At 39.0% G+C, this 16,876-nt stretch overlaps 1 protein-coding gene across 4 annotated transcripts; it reads left to right on the plus strand.

Annotated features, from left to right (window-relative positions):
- Positions 1 to 72: 72 nt before the first annotated feature.
- grm1b (glutamate receptor, metabotropic 1b) lies at positions 73 to 16,728 on the plus strand. 4 transcript variants are annotated; one of them, XM_027011196.2, is made up of 10 exons: positions 73 to 424; positions 805 to 1,658; positions 2,721 to 2,970; positions 5,065 to 5,300; positions 5,521 to 5,532; positions 8,061 to 8,307; positions 8,536 to 8,704; positions 9,451 to 9,577; positions 11,326 to 12,256; positions 12,763 to 16,728. In XM_027011196.2, exons 2-10 carry the CDS (start codon positions 878 to 880, stop codon positions 13,592 to 13,594), a joined length of 3,585 nt encoding a protein of 1,194 aa, XP_026866997.2. In that variant the 5' UTR covers positions 73 to 424; positions 805 to 877; the 3' UTR covers positions 13,595 to 16,728. The 4 variants fall into 4 exon arrangements, with proteins under 4 accessions (XP_026866997.2, XP_026867000.1, XP_026866999.2 ...); XM_027011199.2 differs by having other exon boundaries at positions 12,798 to 12,992; XM_027011198.2 differs by lacking the exon at positions 5,521 to 5,532.
- Positions 16,729 to 16,876: the final 148 nt, after the last annotated feature.

A 16,876-nucleotide genomic window follows, 5' to 3' on the forward strand; every position in this document is an offset into this window, starting at 1 on the left:
ACCCCCCCCCGCCCCCGAGTCATGTTACTGATCGTCAAGGAAAATAATTGCGCATCCTCCCTCACATTTTGAACACTTGTTTGTCTCCGAAAAAAAGACGGGATGGAAAAATGGGTTAATATCTTAGTGGAAATTAGGTTCCTAAAAACGCCAATGAAACATTAAACACACTTAAATTATAATTGGTGAATACAGTAGTTTTAAAATACTTTAAATCTTTATAATTAGTCTTTTCACTGCATCGTACCTACACTGCGGTTGATGTGACCCGATTTTAGGCGCAGTGATAGCATGAAAAGGAGGGGGCATCCGCGCTCGTTTTCGGGGATGAAGAAAAAAACTACACGTGCAGTAGAAAGTGAACTGCAGTATAAGATTGAATGGTCCAGTAGAGGATACGGGATGACTTGTTATCGGATTTCGGGTAAGCATGCATTGTTTTAATAGTTAGAGGATTCGGTGCATGTTCTACCAAACACCTTCGCTGTCTGACGATTTTGATTGATATGATACTGGCGTAGATTTTTTGCAACTTGTAGCCTATTCGGATTTTTGGTGTTTGGTCTTCTGGAAATTTTTACAACGAAAAGGTTTCAGCGGTGTTTTTTTTAAGGTTATGAAAATCTACTAATTTACATGACTACACGTTAGGATAAAGTTAGAGATTTCTATTGCATTAATGTTTCTGTCCATGGTGCTGATTTACGCCAAGCACATACCCTCGTGACTAATTGTAATAAGTTAAGACATTAATTAAAAGTTTCTAGTACTGTTGCATGATGGAGATTTCACTTTTGTTCGCAGGATATTTGATGATGATTTCCTTGAGTTAGTTGCAATTGGACAATGGTTGATACGGTAAACATGGAGAAAACGGATGCCTACGTCGCTTCTTCGCACCACCAAGCTTACATACATATATCAATCAGCAACCGAAGTCTTTAAGACCATGTGGAGAATAAAGAGAATGAATTTCATTACCATTTTATTTCTGTCACTTTTGTTGTTTTGCGCACTGGCAAGTAACATCTATGAGAGGTCATTGGTACCCAGAGCTGCAACCCGCTCCGTGGCCCGAATGGACGGTGATATAATAATTGGAGCTCTTTTTTCTGTACATCACCAACCGTCGGCGGAAAACGTCGCTGAGAGGACGTGCGGAGAAGTCAGGGAGCAGTATGGAATTCAACGGGTCGAGGCGATGTTCCACACACTGGACAGAATCAACGCTGATCCGGATCTTCTACCGAACATTACTCTGGGCTGTGAAATCAGGGACTCTTGCTGGCACTCGTCAGTGGCTTTGGAACAAAGTATTGAATTTATAAGGGACTCTCTAATTTCAATCCGTGATGACAGGGAGGGAACAAAGTGGTGCTTTGACGGGCCTCCATCCAGTCAACCACCTGCCACTAAGAAGCCCATAGCTGGTGTGATCGGACCAGGCTCCAGCTCAGTGGCCATTCAGGTTCAAAATCTATTGCAACTGTTCAACATCCCCCAGATTGCCTACTCTGCCACTAGCATTGATCTGAGTGATAAAACCCTCTATAAGTATTTCCTCAGAGTGGTACCCTCTGACACACTACAGGCCAGGGCCCTTCTGGACATTGTTAAACGCTATAACTGGACTTATGTATCGGCTGTGCACACTGAAGGTGAGCGAGCAACTGCATAATTCATATTTCTGTAGTCCTCTTGCTGATCGTTCACCGCTAGAACATATAATCATTCTGATCAGTAGAACAATTTGCATGTTTAAAAAATATTTGCACAGTAACTGTGCATCGTGACTTTATCAATTTGCTTAGAATACTGTGTAGCTTAGTTGCAGTGTCTGTACATCAAAAATATTTTGAAAGCACCTGGTAGCTGCTGTGCTAAACATTGGAAGACGGAATGATTGTAAAGACCTGGGTAGTTGTTTTTATTCATTAGTCATAGGTTTACCATGTCTAATTTCACGAGATTACTTTCTCAGAGTGGTGAACAAACCGATTTGTTCTAGTCATTCCAAAAGTGTCCTACATGGCAGTGAAGGCAGCTTGGCAGGTGATGCTTCGGCTTGTCAAACTTGCCAAGAGAGGCTCTTTATGTAAATTACTGCATTTAGGGGGTCAGATAAAAAAAACCTACTCTCTCTTCTTCACACAATTCCAGTGCTATGCAAAATATATTCATGTCTTCTGTCTGAAAATTCTTCCTGAAATTCAAAGCTGAAATCACTTTTATTTATATATTAAATTCTGAGCTTCGTATATTCTGATTGTAGAAGCTAAACAATGTCTTGAATTCAGTTGTTTTAGTTTATGAGAAAACCGGTGCAGGGAAAACAATTTTAAGGATACAAACTCTTTCAGTTTATAGTGGCTGATATTTGTGAGGCTTGTGATGCTTTTCTAGTTATGACCATCAGCAATACTAACCACATCATCAGCCTGTGGATTTACTGATGGATTGCAGAGTGATGTGGGTCATAGCAGCTTTGCTCCAGGTTCATCACAATCATAAATGGAGCTAATGGTGCATGGCTGTTGTCAAGCAGTTAGAGAGAATAACTAGTTTGCAGGACTAAGATGAAGGGCCCAAAGAAGGGTCCAAAGAGGGGGCCCTGTTTCCCCAATCCAAGCGTTTCAGGCCAGTGGTGATGAATCCAATAAGAGCACAGACCTAACAGATTCTGTGAAGCAGAGCTTACTGTGTCCATCTATTTCTCCTAGGGAACTATGGTGAGAGCGGGATGGAGGCTTTTAAGGAGCTGGCTTCCCAGGAGGGCTTGTGCATTGCTCACTCTGACAAGATCTACAGCAATGCTGGGGAGAAGCACTTCGACCGCCTGCTGCGGAAACTTCGAGAGCGGCTGCCCAAGGCACGAGTGGTGGTGTGTTTTTGTGAAGGCATGACTGTCCGCGGCCTCCTCATGGCCATGAGACGCCTTGGTGTAGCTGGAGAGTTTCTCCTCATTGGAAGGTGATTTACATTCTACTAACAGGCACAGCACAAGTCACCAATCAATTATAGACCTCACTTTCTTTTCTCCATTAAGAATCATGCTTTACTTTGAAAATACTTTGGAATGTTTGCGAGTTCATATGTTCTGGAAACTGGAGTTAGTGTTTGTTTGATTCTAACGTGACCATGCAGAAGCCTAGAAGGTATTATATCTCCTCAGGTCAGGGAGGACATCCCTACATCTGCATCCCCTTTCAAATGTTGCCTCATGCATAATTCATCCACACTGGCCTGTCCTACTGTGTCAGATCAGACTGAAAGATGCTTGTGGAGGTCAACAGCCTGTGCGCTAGACATGGAAATGCTCTGTATGGAGCCTCCTCCTTTGTTTAGTATCACTGTTTAGGGATACAGATAAACGCTCTTCAAAGGACATCAATTTAAAACCCTGATATTATAATTATGGACTAGTAGAGACAGAAATAAAATGATCATGAAATAGCTCATTTTGAAACAGTACTGTAAAAGATATCAAAGTGATTGACTGTGAGATGTTGTTCTTTGACAGACTCTGTGCTCTCCCTGAGCAGTTGGATACTCCTTTTTGTTAAGATGTAATATTTTTTTCTTCTCTCCTGCCACCAGGGAAGTCTCAGAGGACTGAAAAAGAGAACATGAATTGGCCAAGGCTGTTCTATTCTGGGTCAAGGAGAGTTTCAAAAGGGGCTTATTCAAAGCTTTGCAGTAACTTAGGAAAACAGTGCCAGAGACCCTGAGATAGTCAGGTAGTCAGACGTTCCCAAAATGACTGTTGAGATTCACAGAGTCTCATTCATGACTGGGAAATTTCTTCTACAAGAGTATATATATATCCCTGGTGGTAGCTTTGTTGTTAAGGTACTTGACTAGTAATCAGAAGTTTTCCAGTTCAAACCCCACCACCATAAAGTTGCCACTGTTGGGCTTCTGAACAAGGCCCTTAATCCTCAGTTGCTCAAGTTGTATTAAGTCATAATTCTAAGTTGCTTTAGATAAAAGTGTCAGCTAAATGCTATAAATGTAATTCAGGAAACACTAGTATCCTTTAGCTGCAAGAGGTGATTTGCCTGCATATTATGATCATGCACCCTAAGAATAGACCATTCTTGGCACACATTATAGAGAGGGTGCTGGGAGACAGATGGCTGTGTTAGCACTGTGCAGTGATAGAAAATACACCTTTTTCAAGAGGAAAAACAAAATACTACTATGTTATACTGACTTATTAGTGTCTGATGTATGATCACTGGAGAATTCTGATGTCACCTCTGAAAGTGTCTCAGTACTGTACACAAATACCTGCAAAGGTACCTGCTTCCCATCAACTCACTTTGTGACTTTTTTCATCTGGATTAATGAAATGTACCACCATAGTTGAGTCCTGCTGATGCCTGAGAGAGAAAGACCACTGAACGCATGCTCAGAAAAGCACCCCAATGGCATTGTAATGAGCTGTTTTTAATAATGTTATCAGGCTCATGAGAACTTTTGTTATTATCAAAGTCTTGCGAAAATTCAATACGTAAAATAAATCCTGTCTGAGAATTTATGCATAGTTTAAAGTGTAAAATGCACAATCTGTCTAATGTTGTCTATGATATACTAGAGTAGATGGGCTTTAAAGGTTTTGTAAAATGGCTATATGCATAACCTTTTTAGCCATCACCTCCTCTTCACTGAAACCTTTCTACAGCAATCTGACCATAATGTTTATATGCAAGAACATCCATGCATTGAAAATGATGTTAAAACATTATTCAGTTCACTTCTATTCCCACATTTAAAAATGTTATAAAGTCAGATTGAAAATTTCATAAGGTCTTATTTCTATGGTCTCAGCCGAATGAAGAGCCTGAGACAAAACACAAGCATTTCTTAAGTAACATACCATGGCTTCAAAGGAAGGGACAGGAGGATGTGCCAAGTTTCAGAAGCTTGTGCTTAACTAGGTCAGTTCACTCACGTGTATCAGTGTTTTTCAGTCCTGTTGTTCAGGCACTGTAGGTGTGAGTCTGTAAAGGAAGCTAGCCATAATTAGTAGATTAATTCAACTGTATGACCTACTTCTATTAGTGATGGCTGGGCGGATCGAGACGAGGTGGTGGAAGGCTATGAGCAGGAAGCAGCAGGTGGCATCACCATGAAGCTTCAGTCTGAGGAGGTCACATCCTTTAATGACTACTACCTGAAGCTGCGCCTTAATACGAACACCAGGAACCCATGGTTCGCTGAGTTCTGGCAACATCGCTTCCAATGTCGCATCCCTGGACACCCCCAGGAGAACAGGAACTACATGAAAAACTGCTCAGGTGAGTGCAGTGAGCTCACAGAGAGGTTCTGCTGCAGGTAGCCAGGGAAAGGGGAGAGTTGTGAATCGAAGACAGCACGTAAAATGCATTATTAACAGAATAGTGGGCTGATGGAGAGAAAATCAATGAAGCGCTGTCCTCTTGATTTGATGTTTGTATTACAAACTTTTTTCCTTCTTTGCTCTTTTTGTATTTTTAATAATTTTCTCTGCTGACTAAGAAGGTGACCTAGGTAAATTTTTGTTTTGTTTTTTGCTTAGCATAAGCAATTAGATTATTAATATGTCCCATAGACATAAGCATTAGACTGTGTAAAACAATGCTCAACAAGCATGTTTTCAAAGTCACAAATACTTTGTTCCACCTTCATAAATTGTGTAATATATTTACGTTTCCATTTGAACTTTGCTAAATGTTGCTAAATAAAACAAATTATTTTTTAAGTTATTTTGAAGACAAACGTAAATATAGAGAAACATGCAACTATTACTGTCTGATCTGATTTAATTTTTTTTGTTTGTGTCTTTTTTACATGCACTTTTTATGTGTTTATTTTCCATCCTGTTGTGTAAGCACACATTTCATGTCATCTTGTTTACATTTCACTTACTTTTTCATCAGACTGAAGTAATATATGCCATACACTTGTGGTTTTAAGCCTTCTAAAGCCTTCTAACCTAAGGCACAGTAACAAATACCTTTTATAAATGCTGACACCAAGAAATAGTCATAGTTTGCTGTTTTGTTACCTCTATTATTTTTCTATCTAGAGTTACGAGACGGTAAGTAAATATTTCTGAATGGATATCTTGGAGGCTCTTTACTTCAGCAATATAGATAGAGGTCAACTGATATCACACAATCATGTACTGTATCTTCAAATCATTATATCATCATGGTCATTAAAGTGTGCAACTATGTGCTTGTCATAATTGTTGATTGTTGATGCTGATCATCATAGTAATAATACTACAACACAATACAGAACAAACATTGTGTATCGGTAGACCTCTAATATATACGAAGTTATTGGGATATTTTGTGAACTGCAGTAACAACAGTGGACACTTCGTTGTATGTGACTTTAGATCCCAATAACATTGATTTTAGCTATCACGTGCCAACTGGCTTTGCTGCATGTTCCAGAGTGGGAACTTTATGGGCCACCATGCACCCTTTGGTTGCTTATGCACACAATGAGATCTGAATCATAAATTTTAGAATAAAGACAGCAGCTGTGAATGCTTTTCTAATATCTACAGATAATGCTCTCCCTAAAACCCAATTTGTGATACTGTGAGGATATACAAATATCATGGCTTTGCATCTTAGAATCACAGATATGTTACTTTTAATGCACTTTGGCAGACAATGGGATAAATCAGACACAGTATCATATGTTTACAGAATCACAGTAGGACCACAATACCTGCTCTTCTACTCTGCATGTCGTTTTTAAAACTTTAATGACATTTTTTTTTTCTTTTTTCTTTTCTTCCTCAGTAGCCGGTTTCCGCTATAGCATTTTTTGTCCTAGTTTAGTTAGAGCCAAAGGACAGTTCACGTTCTCATAAAAAGTGTCACTGGTAGCTCACAGGCTGGAAAGATGGGGACTAGCACATGCCCCTGTTAATGCTTATATAGCCAATTACATTGCACTTTTAATTGGCTCAAAGACACAAAATAGTCGCAGGACGAGGTTTTGAGATTGACTAACTCTGATTGGCCTGCAATTCATAAGATGACAGAAGAAGCAACAAGCCTGCTTTCCTTTCCCTTTAGCTATGAAGAATGGATGAAATATGTTGTCCTGTATTATGGCTATGGATGAAATATATTATTGTCCATAGAGTCCTGATAATTGCAATAAACATCATACTTCACAATATATGTAATTTACTCTCTGCTATTTTTTGCAGTAGTCTGAACCTTCTGCATAATATCTTGAAGGCAGTTTGAACATATTTTATCTCATGGAGGCAGCAGTTCTCATAAGCATGTCTTGGTTTAGTCTGATACATCCAGCTTGCTGCATCCCACTTAAATGGATAAGTTGAAATGAAAGCCCCCTCATAATGAGATGTATCCTACTTCATTTTACTCGGTTTTTCTATTAAATCATCAACTGTAATGCCTGATGCTGCTTTTCCTGCCAGCTTGGTCCAGATCACAAGGCACTGTGCACTGATAGGGTGTCCTTTGACATTCTCTGTTTCTTTTAATTTCATGATGGTTCCCAACCCATAACAATTTTTAGAATAGTAGTGTGGCATCTCTATTCTGATTTGTGATGGCAAACGGGCAGAATGAGAACATTATAACAACATGAGTAAATTATTAATTTCTTCACCCAGTTAATAGTAATAACATTGCAGAAAAGATTTGTGCAGAAAAGAATTGTGTCTTCATGGAAACAAGCATGCTTTCTATAGTCTGGTTTAATGCTGCTGATCCTTTGATTTGAAAGAGCAAACAATGTGTCCTGCCCCCTTAGCTTTGGGAGAATCATGGGTCTCTGGACACCCTATCATTCTGTTTTCTCTCCACTACACTGTGTCTGAAACTCTAGTGTGATTTACCATTGCTGAATTGTGTGGCCATGTGGATGCTTTTAAGCACCTGTTAATAAAGTAAAAGCCTTTAATAAAACATGATAGTTCAATGAACAATTATATGATTTACACATGAATCAAAAGCCAAAGTCTGAATACATGTCAGAAAAGGTAATTTTGTGTCGGTCTCATTTGATTGTATTGGCAGGTTATGAGAACCTTGAAGAGAACTATGTGCAGGACAGTAAGATGGGTTTTGTCATCAATGCGATCAACGCTATGGCTCATGGTCTCCATGACATGCACGAGTATCTGTGTCCTGGCTACATGGGCCTGTGTGACGCCATGGAGACTATCGACGGCAGCAAACTGCTGGAATTCCTGCTTAAGACTTCCTTTACTGGAGTGTCCGGGGAGGACGTGTGGTTCGATGAGAATGGAGATTCACCTGGCAGGTATTTAATCAAAAATATATAAATTTGAAATAAATGTAGATCAAATTTATCCAATGTGTTACTTTTATATCACACATTTAATCTTTTAAAATAATTTTCTTTTTTTTTTTTTGAGATTCATGACTATGGTGACTTGGGAAAAAGTTGTACAATTTTAGTTTTTAGGAAGAAGTGCATACTGTACATTTTCTTTAGAAAGAAGTGCAGCATCCTATCCTTCCCTCTCAGGTATGACATAATGAACCTGCAGCATGTGGCTCCTGGTGTGTATGACTACATCAACGTGGGTTCCTGGCACGAGGGCATCCTGAGTATTGATGACTTCATGATCCAGATGAACCGGAGTGAGATGGTGCGCTCAGTCTGCAGTGAGCCCTGCTCCAAAGGAGAGATCAAGGTGAGACTGGTTTTGATTATTATGGACTTGAAGTTAATAAGTATGCATTTTATCTGCTGAAACTTGAGGAAGTAGGAAAATGGTCATAGAAAGTGAATGGAGTAAACTGTGGTAACTGTAGGTGAGGGCACTGGGTGGTGTGTAAAAAAAGAAAATGGATTTGCTTCCTACAGAGGCTCAGACATCAGAATTCCTTTCTGTTCTGATGTCACAAGAAGTTATTTGGTGAAACATGACTAGTGTGAATAATAAGTAACAAGTACCATTCTAAGAGGATGACTAATGCATACATACAAGGCTCTATGTCCAGTAGTCCAGAAAGTTTTTAAGGTGTAAGAACATAAGTAAAATGTGCTTGGTTATTATTGTTTCCTAATTGGACCTTTACAGCGAGAACCAGTCAGCAGTGACAGATGTAGCCCTGGACTTTCTAAATACTGAATGAAAATACAGACCTGTAGACCTGTTTTCTAAAACTGATGGAGAGGGAAACCACACTGAATTTAAAAAGCTCTTTATTTTGATATACAAAGACATAGAACAATTGAGGTTTAAAAATGAAGTTCCTAAAACTGTCAGGAATCAATAGGAATGCATTCGATGTAGATGAAAATGCATTGTCAGGTTTGAAGAACTGTGTCTTTGTCATTTGATATGCTTCAGCACAACAACAGTAAAATGGTTTTGATGCAGTGGAGCAGTGTAATTAGCAGGTGTGTGTTGCTCCTCTTATGTTCCCCCTCCAGGTGATCAGGAAAGGAGAGGTGAGCTGCTGCTGGATCTGCACAGCCTGCAAGGATAACGAGTATGTCCAGGATGAATTTACCTGCAAGGCGTGTGAGCTGGGCTGGTGGCCTGATGAAGAGCTGCAAGGTAGACCAACATTTCAGTCTCACTCAACACGGCTCTCACACTGGAGGCCCATAGCAACTTACTGCATACTGTATTAGCTTGAATAAATGAGCAATACAGTATATCTCTGAATGTATTACTGCATGAACTGTTGCATAGCAATAGCCAGTGCTCTGTAACAAGTAAACTTGCATGGGTAGTTGGAGACATTGTATTTATTTCACATAATGAAATTTATGGCAATAGGGCCAATTGCTCCTTAAGATTTACTGGATGAGTTGCAGAGTCCAGTCAGGTTTAGCACGCTGATGTTCAGGGTGCAGGGTATTATGTGAACCTTTTTGGTCTTTGGACCTAAAAATAACATTAATGATTATTCATCCAAAGATCCATACCAAAGATTCATATTGTGATTTTGTTGTTTAAGAATTCTGCTTTATCCTATTTTCAAAAGGTTTCTCCTGACACTTGAAGGCCATTTATCATTTTACAGATTGCTCTCTCGGTGCACTTATAACAGACCTACTTCTTGCTTTTCTGGCCTGTTTTCAAAGGTCTTCAGTGATGTTCAATGTCAAATCTACCCTCTTATAGATTGCCCTACCTATCTATGTACCGTATATGTTAATTTAATGCATGATACATATTTTCAAGGCTGCTCCTTTAGATCTGGGTACATAATGCACTAACACTGAAAAAAGATATTTTGTATTGTCACTGTCACAATGTTTTATATATATATATATATATATATATATATATATATATATATATATATATATATATATATATATATATATATATATATATATAATAGCTTATAGCTCTTTCCAGATATTCCAGATATATATATATATAAAACATTGTGACATATATATATATATTTATAATATGTGTGAGGACATGCTATATATAATATGTGTGAGGACATGCTAATAAGGGTCAGATGCATTATATGTTATATATGTATACATTTGTTGTCTCTTTTATGTCATAGCTGTTTCCATAATTAGCTGATTAGATCATTAGATAATTAATTCAATAACTCATAATAAATTAGTTAAGCATACACTAAGTGCCATTAGAATGATGAATGTCCACACCTCTGGAGCAGCGGGTGCATGCTGTAGCCTCTCTCTTGCCGCAGTCCTTCTTCCCTCCCCTGGCCTGGCTTTGTCTTATGGCCACTCCCTTAGTGGAGAGTCTGTTTATTTTTAGTTGAACTGGAAACCTACTTTAGCACTTGGTACATTGGAGAACTGGTCACACGCAGATGGCCAATATTACAGCAAATGCCTTTGCTATTTTTCATTTACATCCTTTTATATGCATTTATGTGCCTGACTCTAAATCTCTGCCCTCTGCCCTCTAATGGGACCATCAAGTATGTTTATATGTTTATAAATTGTTATAAATTATTAGTTGGTCCATTTGTGCCATGATTTCCAAATGTTTCTGGATGGTGACATTTGGATGGTTTATGTGACTGACCAAGTACAGATTGTGAGCTCTCCCATATTATTTTAATGCATTTTCAAATTTGCCATTAAAACTGTTTGCTCATACAGACATACATAAGGAAATGACCTGCTTCTTGAACCCTTGTGAGCGATTTTTAGTATCAGAAAAATATCCAGCAGCTTGCTTGCTTCAGTTTTGGCCGTTCCTTCAGTGCTGGGCCAAACACATCACATTTATTTATTAACATATTCAAATCAGTAGATTTTACAGTTTAAAAACAGATTTTTGTTTTTTCCTTGTCTTCACAGGCTGTGAGCCCATTCCCCTGCGCTATCTGGAGTGGAGCCATGCTGAGTCCATTGTAGCAGTGGTCTTCTCGTGCCTGGGCATCCTGGTGACCAGTTTCGTTACCTTCGTCTTCATCCTGTACAGAGACACGCCTGTGGTAAAGTCCTCCAGCCGTGAGCTCTGCTACATCATCTTGGCTGGGATCTTCCTGGGCTACATATGCCCCTTTACTCTCATAGCCCGGCCTTCTGTGGCTTCCTGTTACCTGCAGCGCCTTCTGGTGGGCTTATCGGCCTCCATGTGCTACTCAGCACTGGTCACCAAGACCAACCGCATCGCACGCATCCTGGCCGGCAGCAAGAAGAAGATCTGCACGCGGAAGCCACGATTCATGAGTGCCTGGGCCCAGGTGATCATTGCCTTCATCCTCATCAGTGTGCAGCTCACACTGGAGGTGACACTCATCATACTAGAGCCCCCGGAGCCAATAAAGTCTTACCCCAGCATCCGGGAGGTCTATCTCATCTGCAATACCAGCAACATGGGCATGGTGGCGCCGCTGGGCTACAATGGCCTGCTGATCCTCAGCTGCACCTACTATGCCTTCAAGACACGCAATGTTCCAGCCAACTTCAACGAGGCCAAGTACATCGCCTTCACCATGTACACCACCTGCATCATCTGGTTAGCTTTCGTGCCCATCTACTTCGGCTCCAACTACAAGATCATCACCACGTCGTTCTCGGTGAGCCTGAGTGTCACCGTGGCACTGGGCTGCATGTTCACACCCAAGATGTACATCATCATTGCCAAGCCAGAGCGCAATGTTCGCAGTGCTTTCACCACGTCAGACGTCGTACGCATGCACGTAGGCGATGGAAAGATCGCCTGCAGGAGCAACAGTCTCATCAACATGTTTAAGCGCAAGAAGAATGGTCCCGGAAGTGCAAAGTAAGTGACACTCAGCTGCAGTGTAGGATAGCCTCTCTCCATCCTGTTGCATGAGTACCAGTACCCACGGGCCCAGTCTCTTAATTCACGTGTCGCCCGAGACCTGCGGGTCATGCCATTTTGGGGGCAACCTTCAATTAACAGTTTCTGTAGACATCTCCAACTTGCAGGTCTACTGCAATTAAAACAGGAACACCCAAGGGGGTCTCAGCAACAGGGCCGAGAGAGGCTCTGCTCCATATAAGCTTCTATAGAACCGTTTAATCACCATTACATGAATCATTGCTAAACTAGAACTTTGTACAAAGAAATGATTGAAATTAAATTATTCAATGCAATATAAAATAACAGAAAACAAATATTTAGTAAATATTTGTTTATATATTCAAATTATAATGCGTGATCAAACAAATTGACAGCAATTTTTACATGAACCAGAAATGTTGTTCTTGTGTCCACCTTTCTTGGTTCCTGTGAAATAACTGCCATCTTTATTTTGTTCATAGTTCTAATGGAAAGTCTGTGTCATGGTCTGAACCAGGTTCAAGACATCCTCCGAAAGGAGATCACATGTGGCACAGACTGTCTGTGCATGTGAAGAGACAGGAGGCCGGCTCCAATCAGATGGCTGTCATCAAACCTCTAACTAATACCTACCATAACACAGGCCTGGAGTTCTCAGACCTAAGCACCAAGACTCTGTACAATGTAGCTGAGGAGGATGAGGGTGACCCAGTCAGATACAAGCCCCCAGTCAGCACTGCGATGATCGCTCACAGGCAGGCGCCTGACAGCAAGCCCATGAACGAAGGGGCTGTGGAGCAGCAGTTTTACACCCCTGAGCAGCACCTGCCACACAAATGCATCCTCCCCCAGCATGCTACTGTAGACCACCTTCAGGAGGTGGTGGGCGAGCTCGGCTCCAGCATGTCCGATCTGGATGACATTATTAACATGCCTGAGCCAGACACAGGGATGAGGCCTGCGTACCCGCCCCTCATCCTCCCAAACCAGCATGGCCCTTACTCGAAGGAGCTTGTCTCCCCACTGGAGGAGGAGGAGGAAGAGGAGGAGGTTGAAGGTGAGCAGTTTGGTCTCCTCCACGGCTACATGTATGACAATGCTCAAATTCATGACGAGGAGGACCTGGCGCAGATTAAGCATGTGATGGGGGACTCTGTGGCCCTCATGCCTCCCTCCCCTTTTCGGGACTCTGTGGGTGCAGGCAGCCCCATTCCCAACTCCCCTGTGTCTGAGTCCATCCTGTGCACCCCGCCGAGTGTCACATACGCTTCCGTCATCCTCAGAGACTACAAACAGAGCTCCTCTACCCTGTGAGTGAGCTTGACAAAAAATACATTAAAAAACAAACAAACAAGGAAACACAAAAATACTAGCCTCATCAAAGTACCAGATTATCTGGTGTGTCTCTGGATTGTAATGTAATAATCAAATATGCAAAATCCAAGCCATCCTTTAAGGGATAGTTTTTTATTTTTGTTTTTTTCAAGTATGTTCAAAGAAAAAAATAACTTCAGCATTTGAATAAGTACATTGAATGCATTTGGAATAAGTGCTTGTGAATTAAGTCTTTTTTTTCAGCGTATTCTTGGACATGCTGACAACAAATACATTATCACTTCCTACCAGGCTACACAGTTTATGTCGGATTTTATCAAATGTTCAAATGGACTCTCATAAATATGTATGAGTGTGTATGTAGTGATAAATGATGATTTAAGTATTATTCATTAAATGCCAAAACTGTAGCAAGTAGAATATGTCATCTGAATCTGATTTCTACAGTCAATGCAACTTTTCTAAATTGAAGTTTAAATCTTTAGTTAGGTAACATACCAGTATTAAACATCATCATACTCTTAAAACAGCACAAGCACTCTTGTAAGAATACTTTATCATAAACATATGCAGTAATCTAGGCATAAATTAATAAAAATACATATATAGATAGATAGATAAATATCAGATGCGTGTTAAAATGTAGCAGATGTGTGTTAAATGCCATGTCAATGTTATGATGCTTTTATTTGTCAAAGCATTTTTGTAGTTTGTTTTTTATATATATTTTTTGTGAGATCTGTGAGTGTTTATAACATTACTATCCTGTACAGAATAATAACTTGGATGTTGCCGTTTATTTATAAAATTTATTTAAAAAAAATTGATCAATAAATTTAGTCTAAACTCTATATGTAGCAAATTATAGACTGCGCAATTTAAATGGTCATAACCCCAGTAGAATACACCGTAATATCAAATGTTCCTTTGCACTTTAAAGCTTTTACCTGATTTTTTCTTTTTGTCCTTTTACATACAATGTTGTGTAGACTGTTCTGTCTACTATATAATTTCCAAATGAAACATGTTCTCTCCATTTTCTATGCCATGAGATCTTCATACAGTCAGTGTGTTATAATATTTAGAGAAGCACTTTTGCTCTACAGGGCCACCGACGGCAGTTTCTCCAGAATGTAGCTTTAATCAATTGTGTGGCAGACGTTCTCTGCATGCTGATGGTTTCAGAGCATAGACAGCATCATCTTTCGAGTTATGACCATTTAAGTCACATCCATATTTATTAAAAATTGTTCTAAAGTGTTAAGTGAACATAGAATATTGTCTTGTATTTTGCAAAATTTTAGATAATTATTTATTATTATTATTGTTGTATAGTATAAAGTTTTTTTTTTTTCTGGTTCACTGCAATACTGTTCCCTGCTAGACTTAGCAGCATCAAATAGGCTTGATTAGCACAGCAGTAGTAAGATCAGTGTGATGCTGTTATAATACTCTGCGCATACTGTACTATTACGCAGGAGTCAAAAGATAGCAAGCTAACTTAAGCTTGCATTTAAGGTAATTCTGACTGATCTTAGATCTACTTAAATGTAACCCTAAGTTAGCTCTCTAACCCATAAATACATCTTTGTAGCATAGCATATCCCTGTTGTCTTAAAATCCTTGCTTCCTAATAGTCTGTATGTAGATGTATATTAAGCCTATGATAAGCTTTGTGTTTCTTCAGATAGATAAAATATGCACTGTATGTTTGACCACTAATTAGTTTAAAACATACAATTATGTTTTCTTAGTCATGTTAAATTAAATACTATATGTTTTTGTAAATGTGTTCTCAGGGTTGTTATTGTATAAAATTTACAATGTTTTCACAAAAAAGGTGATAAATGTTACTGATTGATTACAGCAATATAGCACAGAACCTGTGTGCAGAAAGATCATTTGATTACATTTGATTTAATTTGAGTACATTTGATCACATTTGCTCTGTTTTACTGGTGCAAGAGCCATACCTGTAGCAGATTGCCAATAATGGAAACAATTGAAATGATAAAAATTCATTTGCACTAATAATGGACTCTAGATATATAAAGCACCTATATCATTCTCATACTTTCTTTATTTTCTCACTTGTAATTAATAGAAAGCATAGCCTACATACTGAAAAGTATGTATTACGGAAATCACATTGCTATCAAAAGAAACAGGACACAGGACAATATGTTTACAAATGATCATTCATATGGCCACTGACTGAGACTAAGATCACTGTTACAGAATATAGCTATGAGATATAGCAGGTATCGAGATATAGCAGCACTTTACCTACGTTTACATTTGCATTTATGGCATTTAGCAGACATTCTTATCCAGAGCGACTCAATTTTGTAAGTCACTCTGGATAAGAGCGTATAAATCTAAATGTAAATGTAGGTAAAGTTGGCCCATAGACGCTTCCTGACTGATATGCAGCAGTGTTTTATAAAAAGCAAACTAACACAGTGCTTATTATATAAGAGTATCCTTGGGCTACAGGTATTGCATACAAAAACGTTACATTAAATAACTTGTGTTACAGTGTTAATATACCATTAGTAACAGTGTAATAGACTAGGTAAACAATATGAAACAACACAAGTACTGAATGTCATTGGGTTAGTGTCAACCAGCATATTCTATTTTTATTAGTGCTGCAGTATTTAAAGGTACATTAGTCAGGATTAAAGAAACACCACTTCTAGTAAGTAGGTGTACACAACAGTGGAACGATTAAATGCTGTAAATGTAAATGTAAATGTAGGTAAAGTGTTGCTATATCTCGATACCCGCTAAATTTCATAGATATATTCTGGAACAGTGAACTTAATCTCTCAGTCAGTGACCATAGGGAAATTTACCATAGTTATAAAGTTGAATTGGCCTGAGAAATGATCTCTAACATAGCAATTGGACACGATTTTACTCTTTGGACCTGCCTTCCCCTGGAAAATAATTGATTTATTCTATTTGGCAAATTATGACATACGATTACATTTCATTACATTTTTTCAGACAGTTATTATATAATCATATCACCTAAGTTCTCTACAATTTCTTCTTGGTATAGCAGTATTGTTTATTCATAACAGGAAATAAACTGTTTTTGCTGAAAATAGTTGAGTGTTTTCACTGTCTAAAATTTCTTTGTAATGTGCTAGTGAGTAATGAGCTGTAATGAGCTAGGCAGCATCATTAGCTACAAGGCTCTTAATACATATGCTTATGCCATTTCTAAAATATTTTTATTATTAAGCCTTAAAT

Source organism: Electrophorus electricus, chromosome 13 (genome assembly GCF_013358815.1).
Source record: "Electrophorus electricus isolate fEleEle1 chromosome 13, fEleEle1.pri, whole genome shotgun sequence".
Lineage (NCBI taxonomy): Eukaryota > Metazoa > Chordata > Actinopteri > Gymnotiformes > Gymnotidae > Electrophorus > Electrophorus electricus.

Bases quoted from the DNA above. Each gene is read 5' to 3' on its own strand.
- grm1b (XM_027011196.2), top strand. From the start codon at position 878: ATGCCTACGTCGCTTCTTCGCACCACCAAGCTTACATACATATATCAA. The intron at 1,659-2,720 runs GTGAGCGAGCAA...TATTTCTCCTAG, and splicing joins ATCGGCTGTGCACACTGAAG to GGAACTATGGTGAGAGCGGG. The intron at 2,971-5,064 runs GTGATTTACATT...TACTTCTATTAG, and splicing joins GAGTTTCTCCTCATTGGAAG to TGATGGCTGGGCGGATCGAG.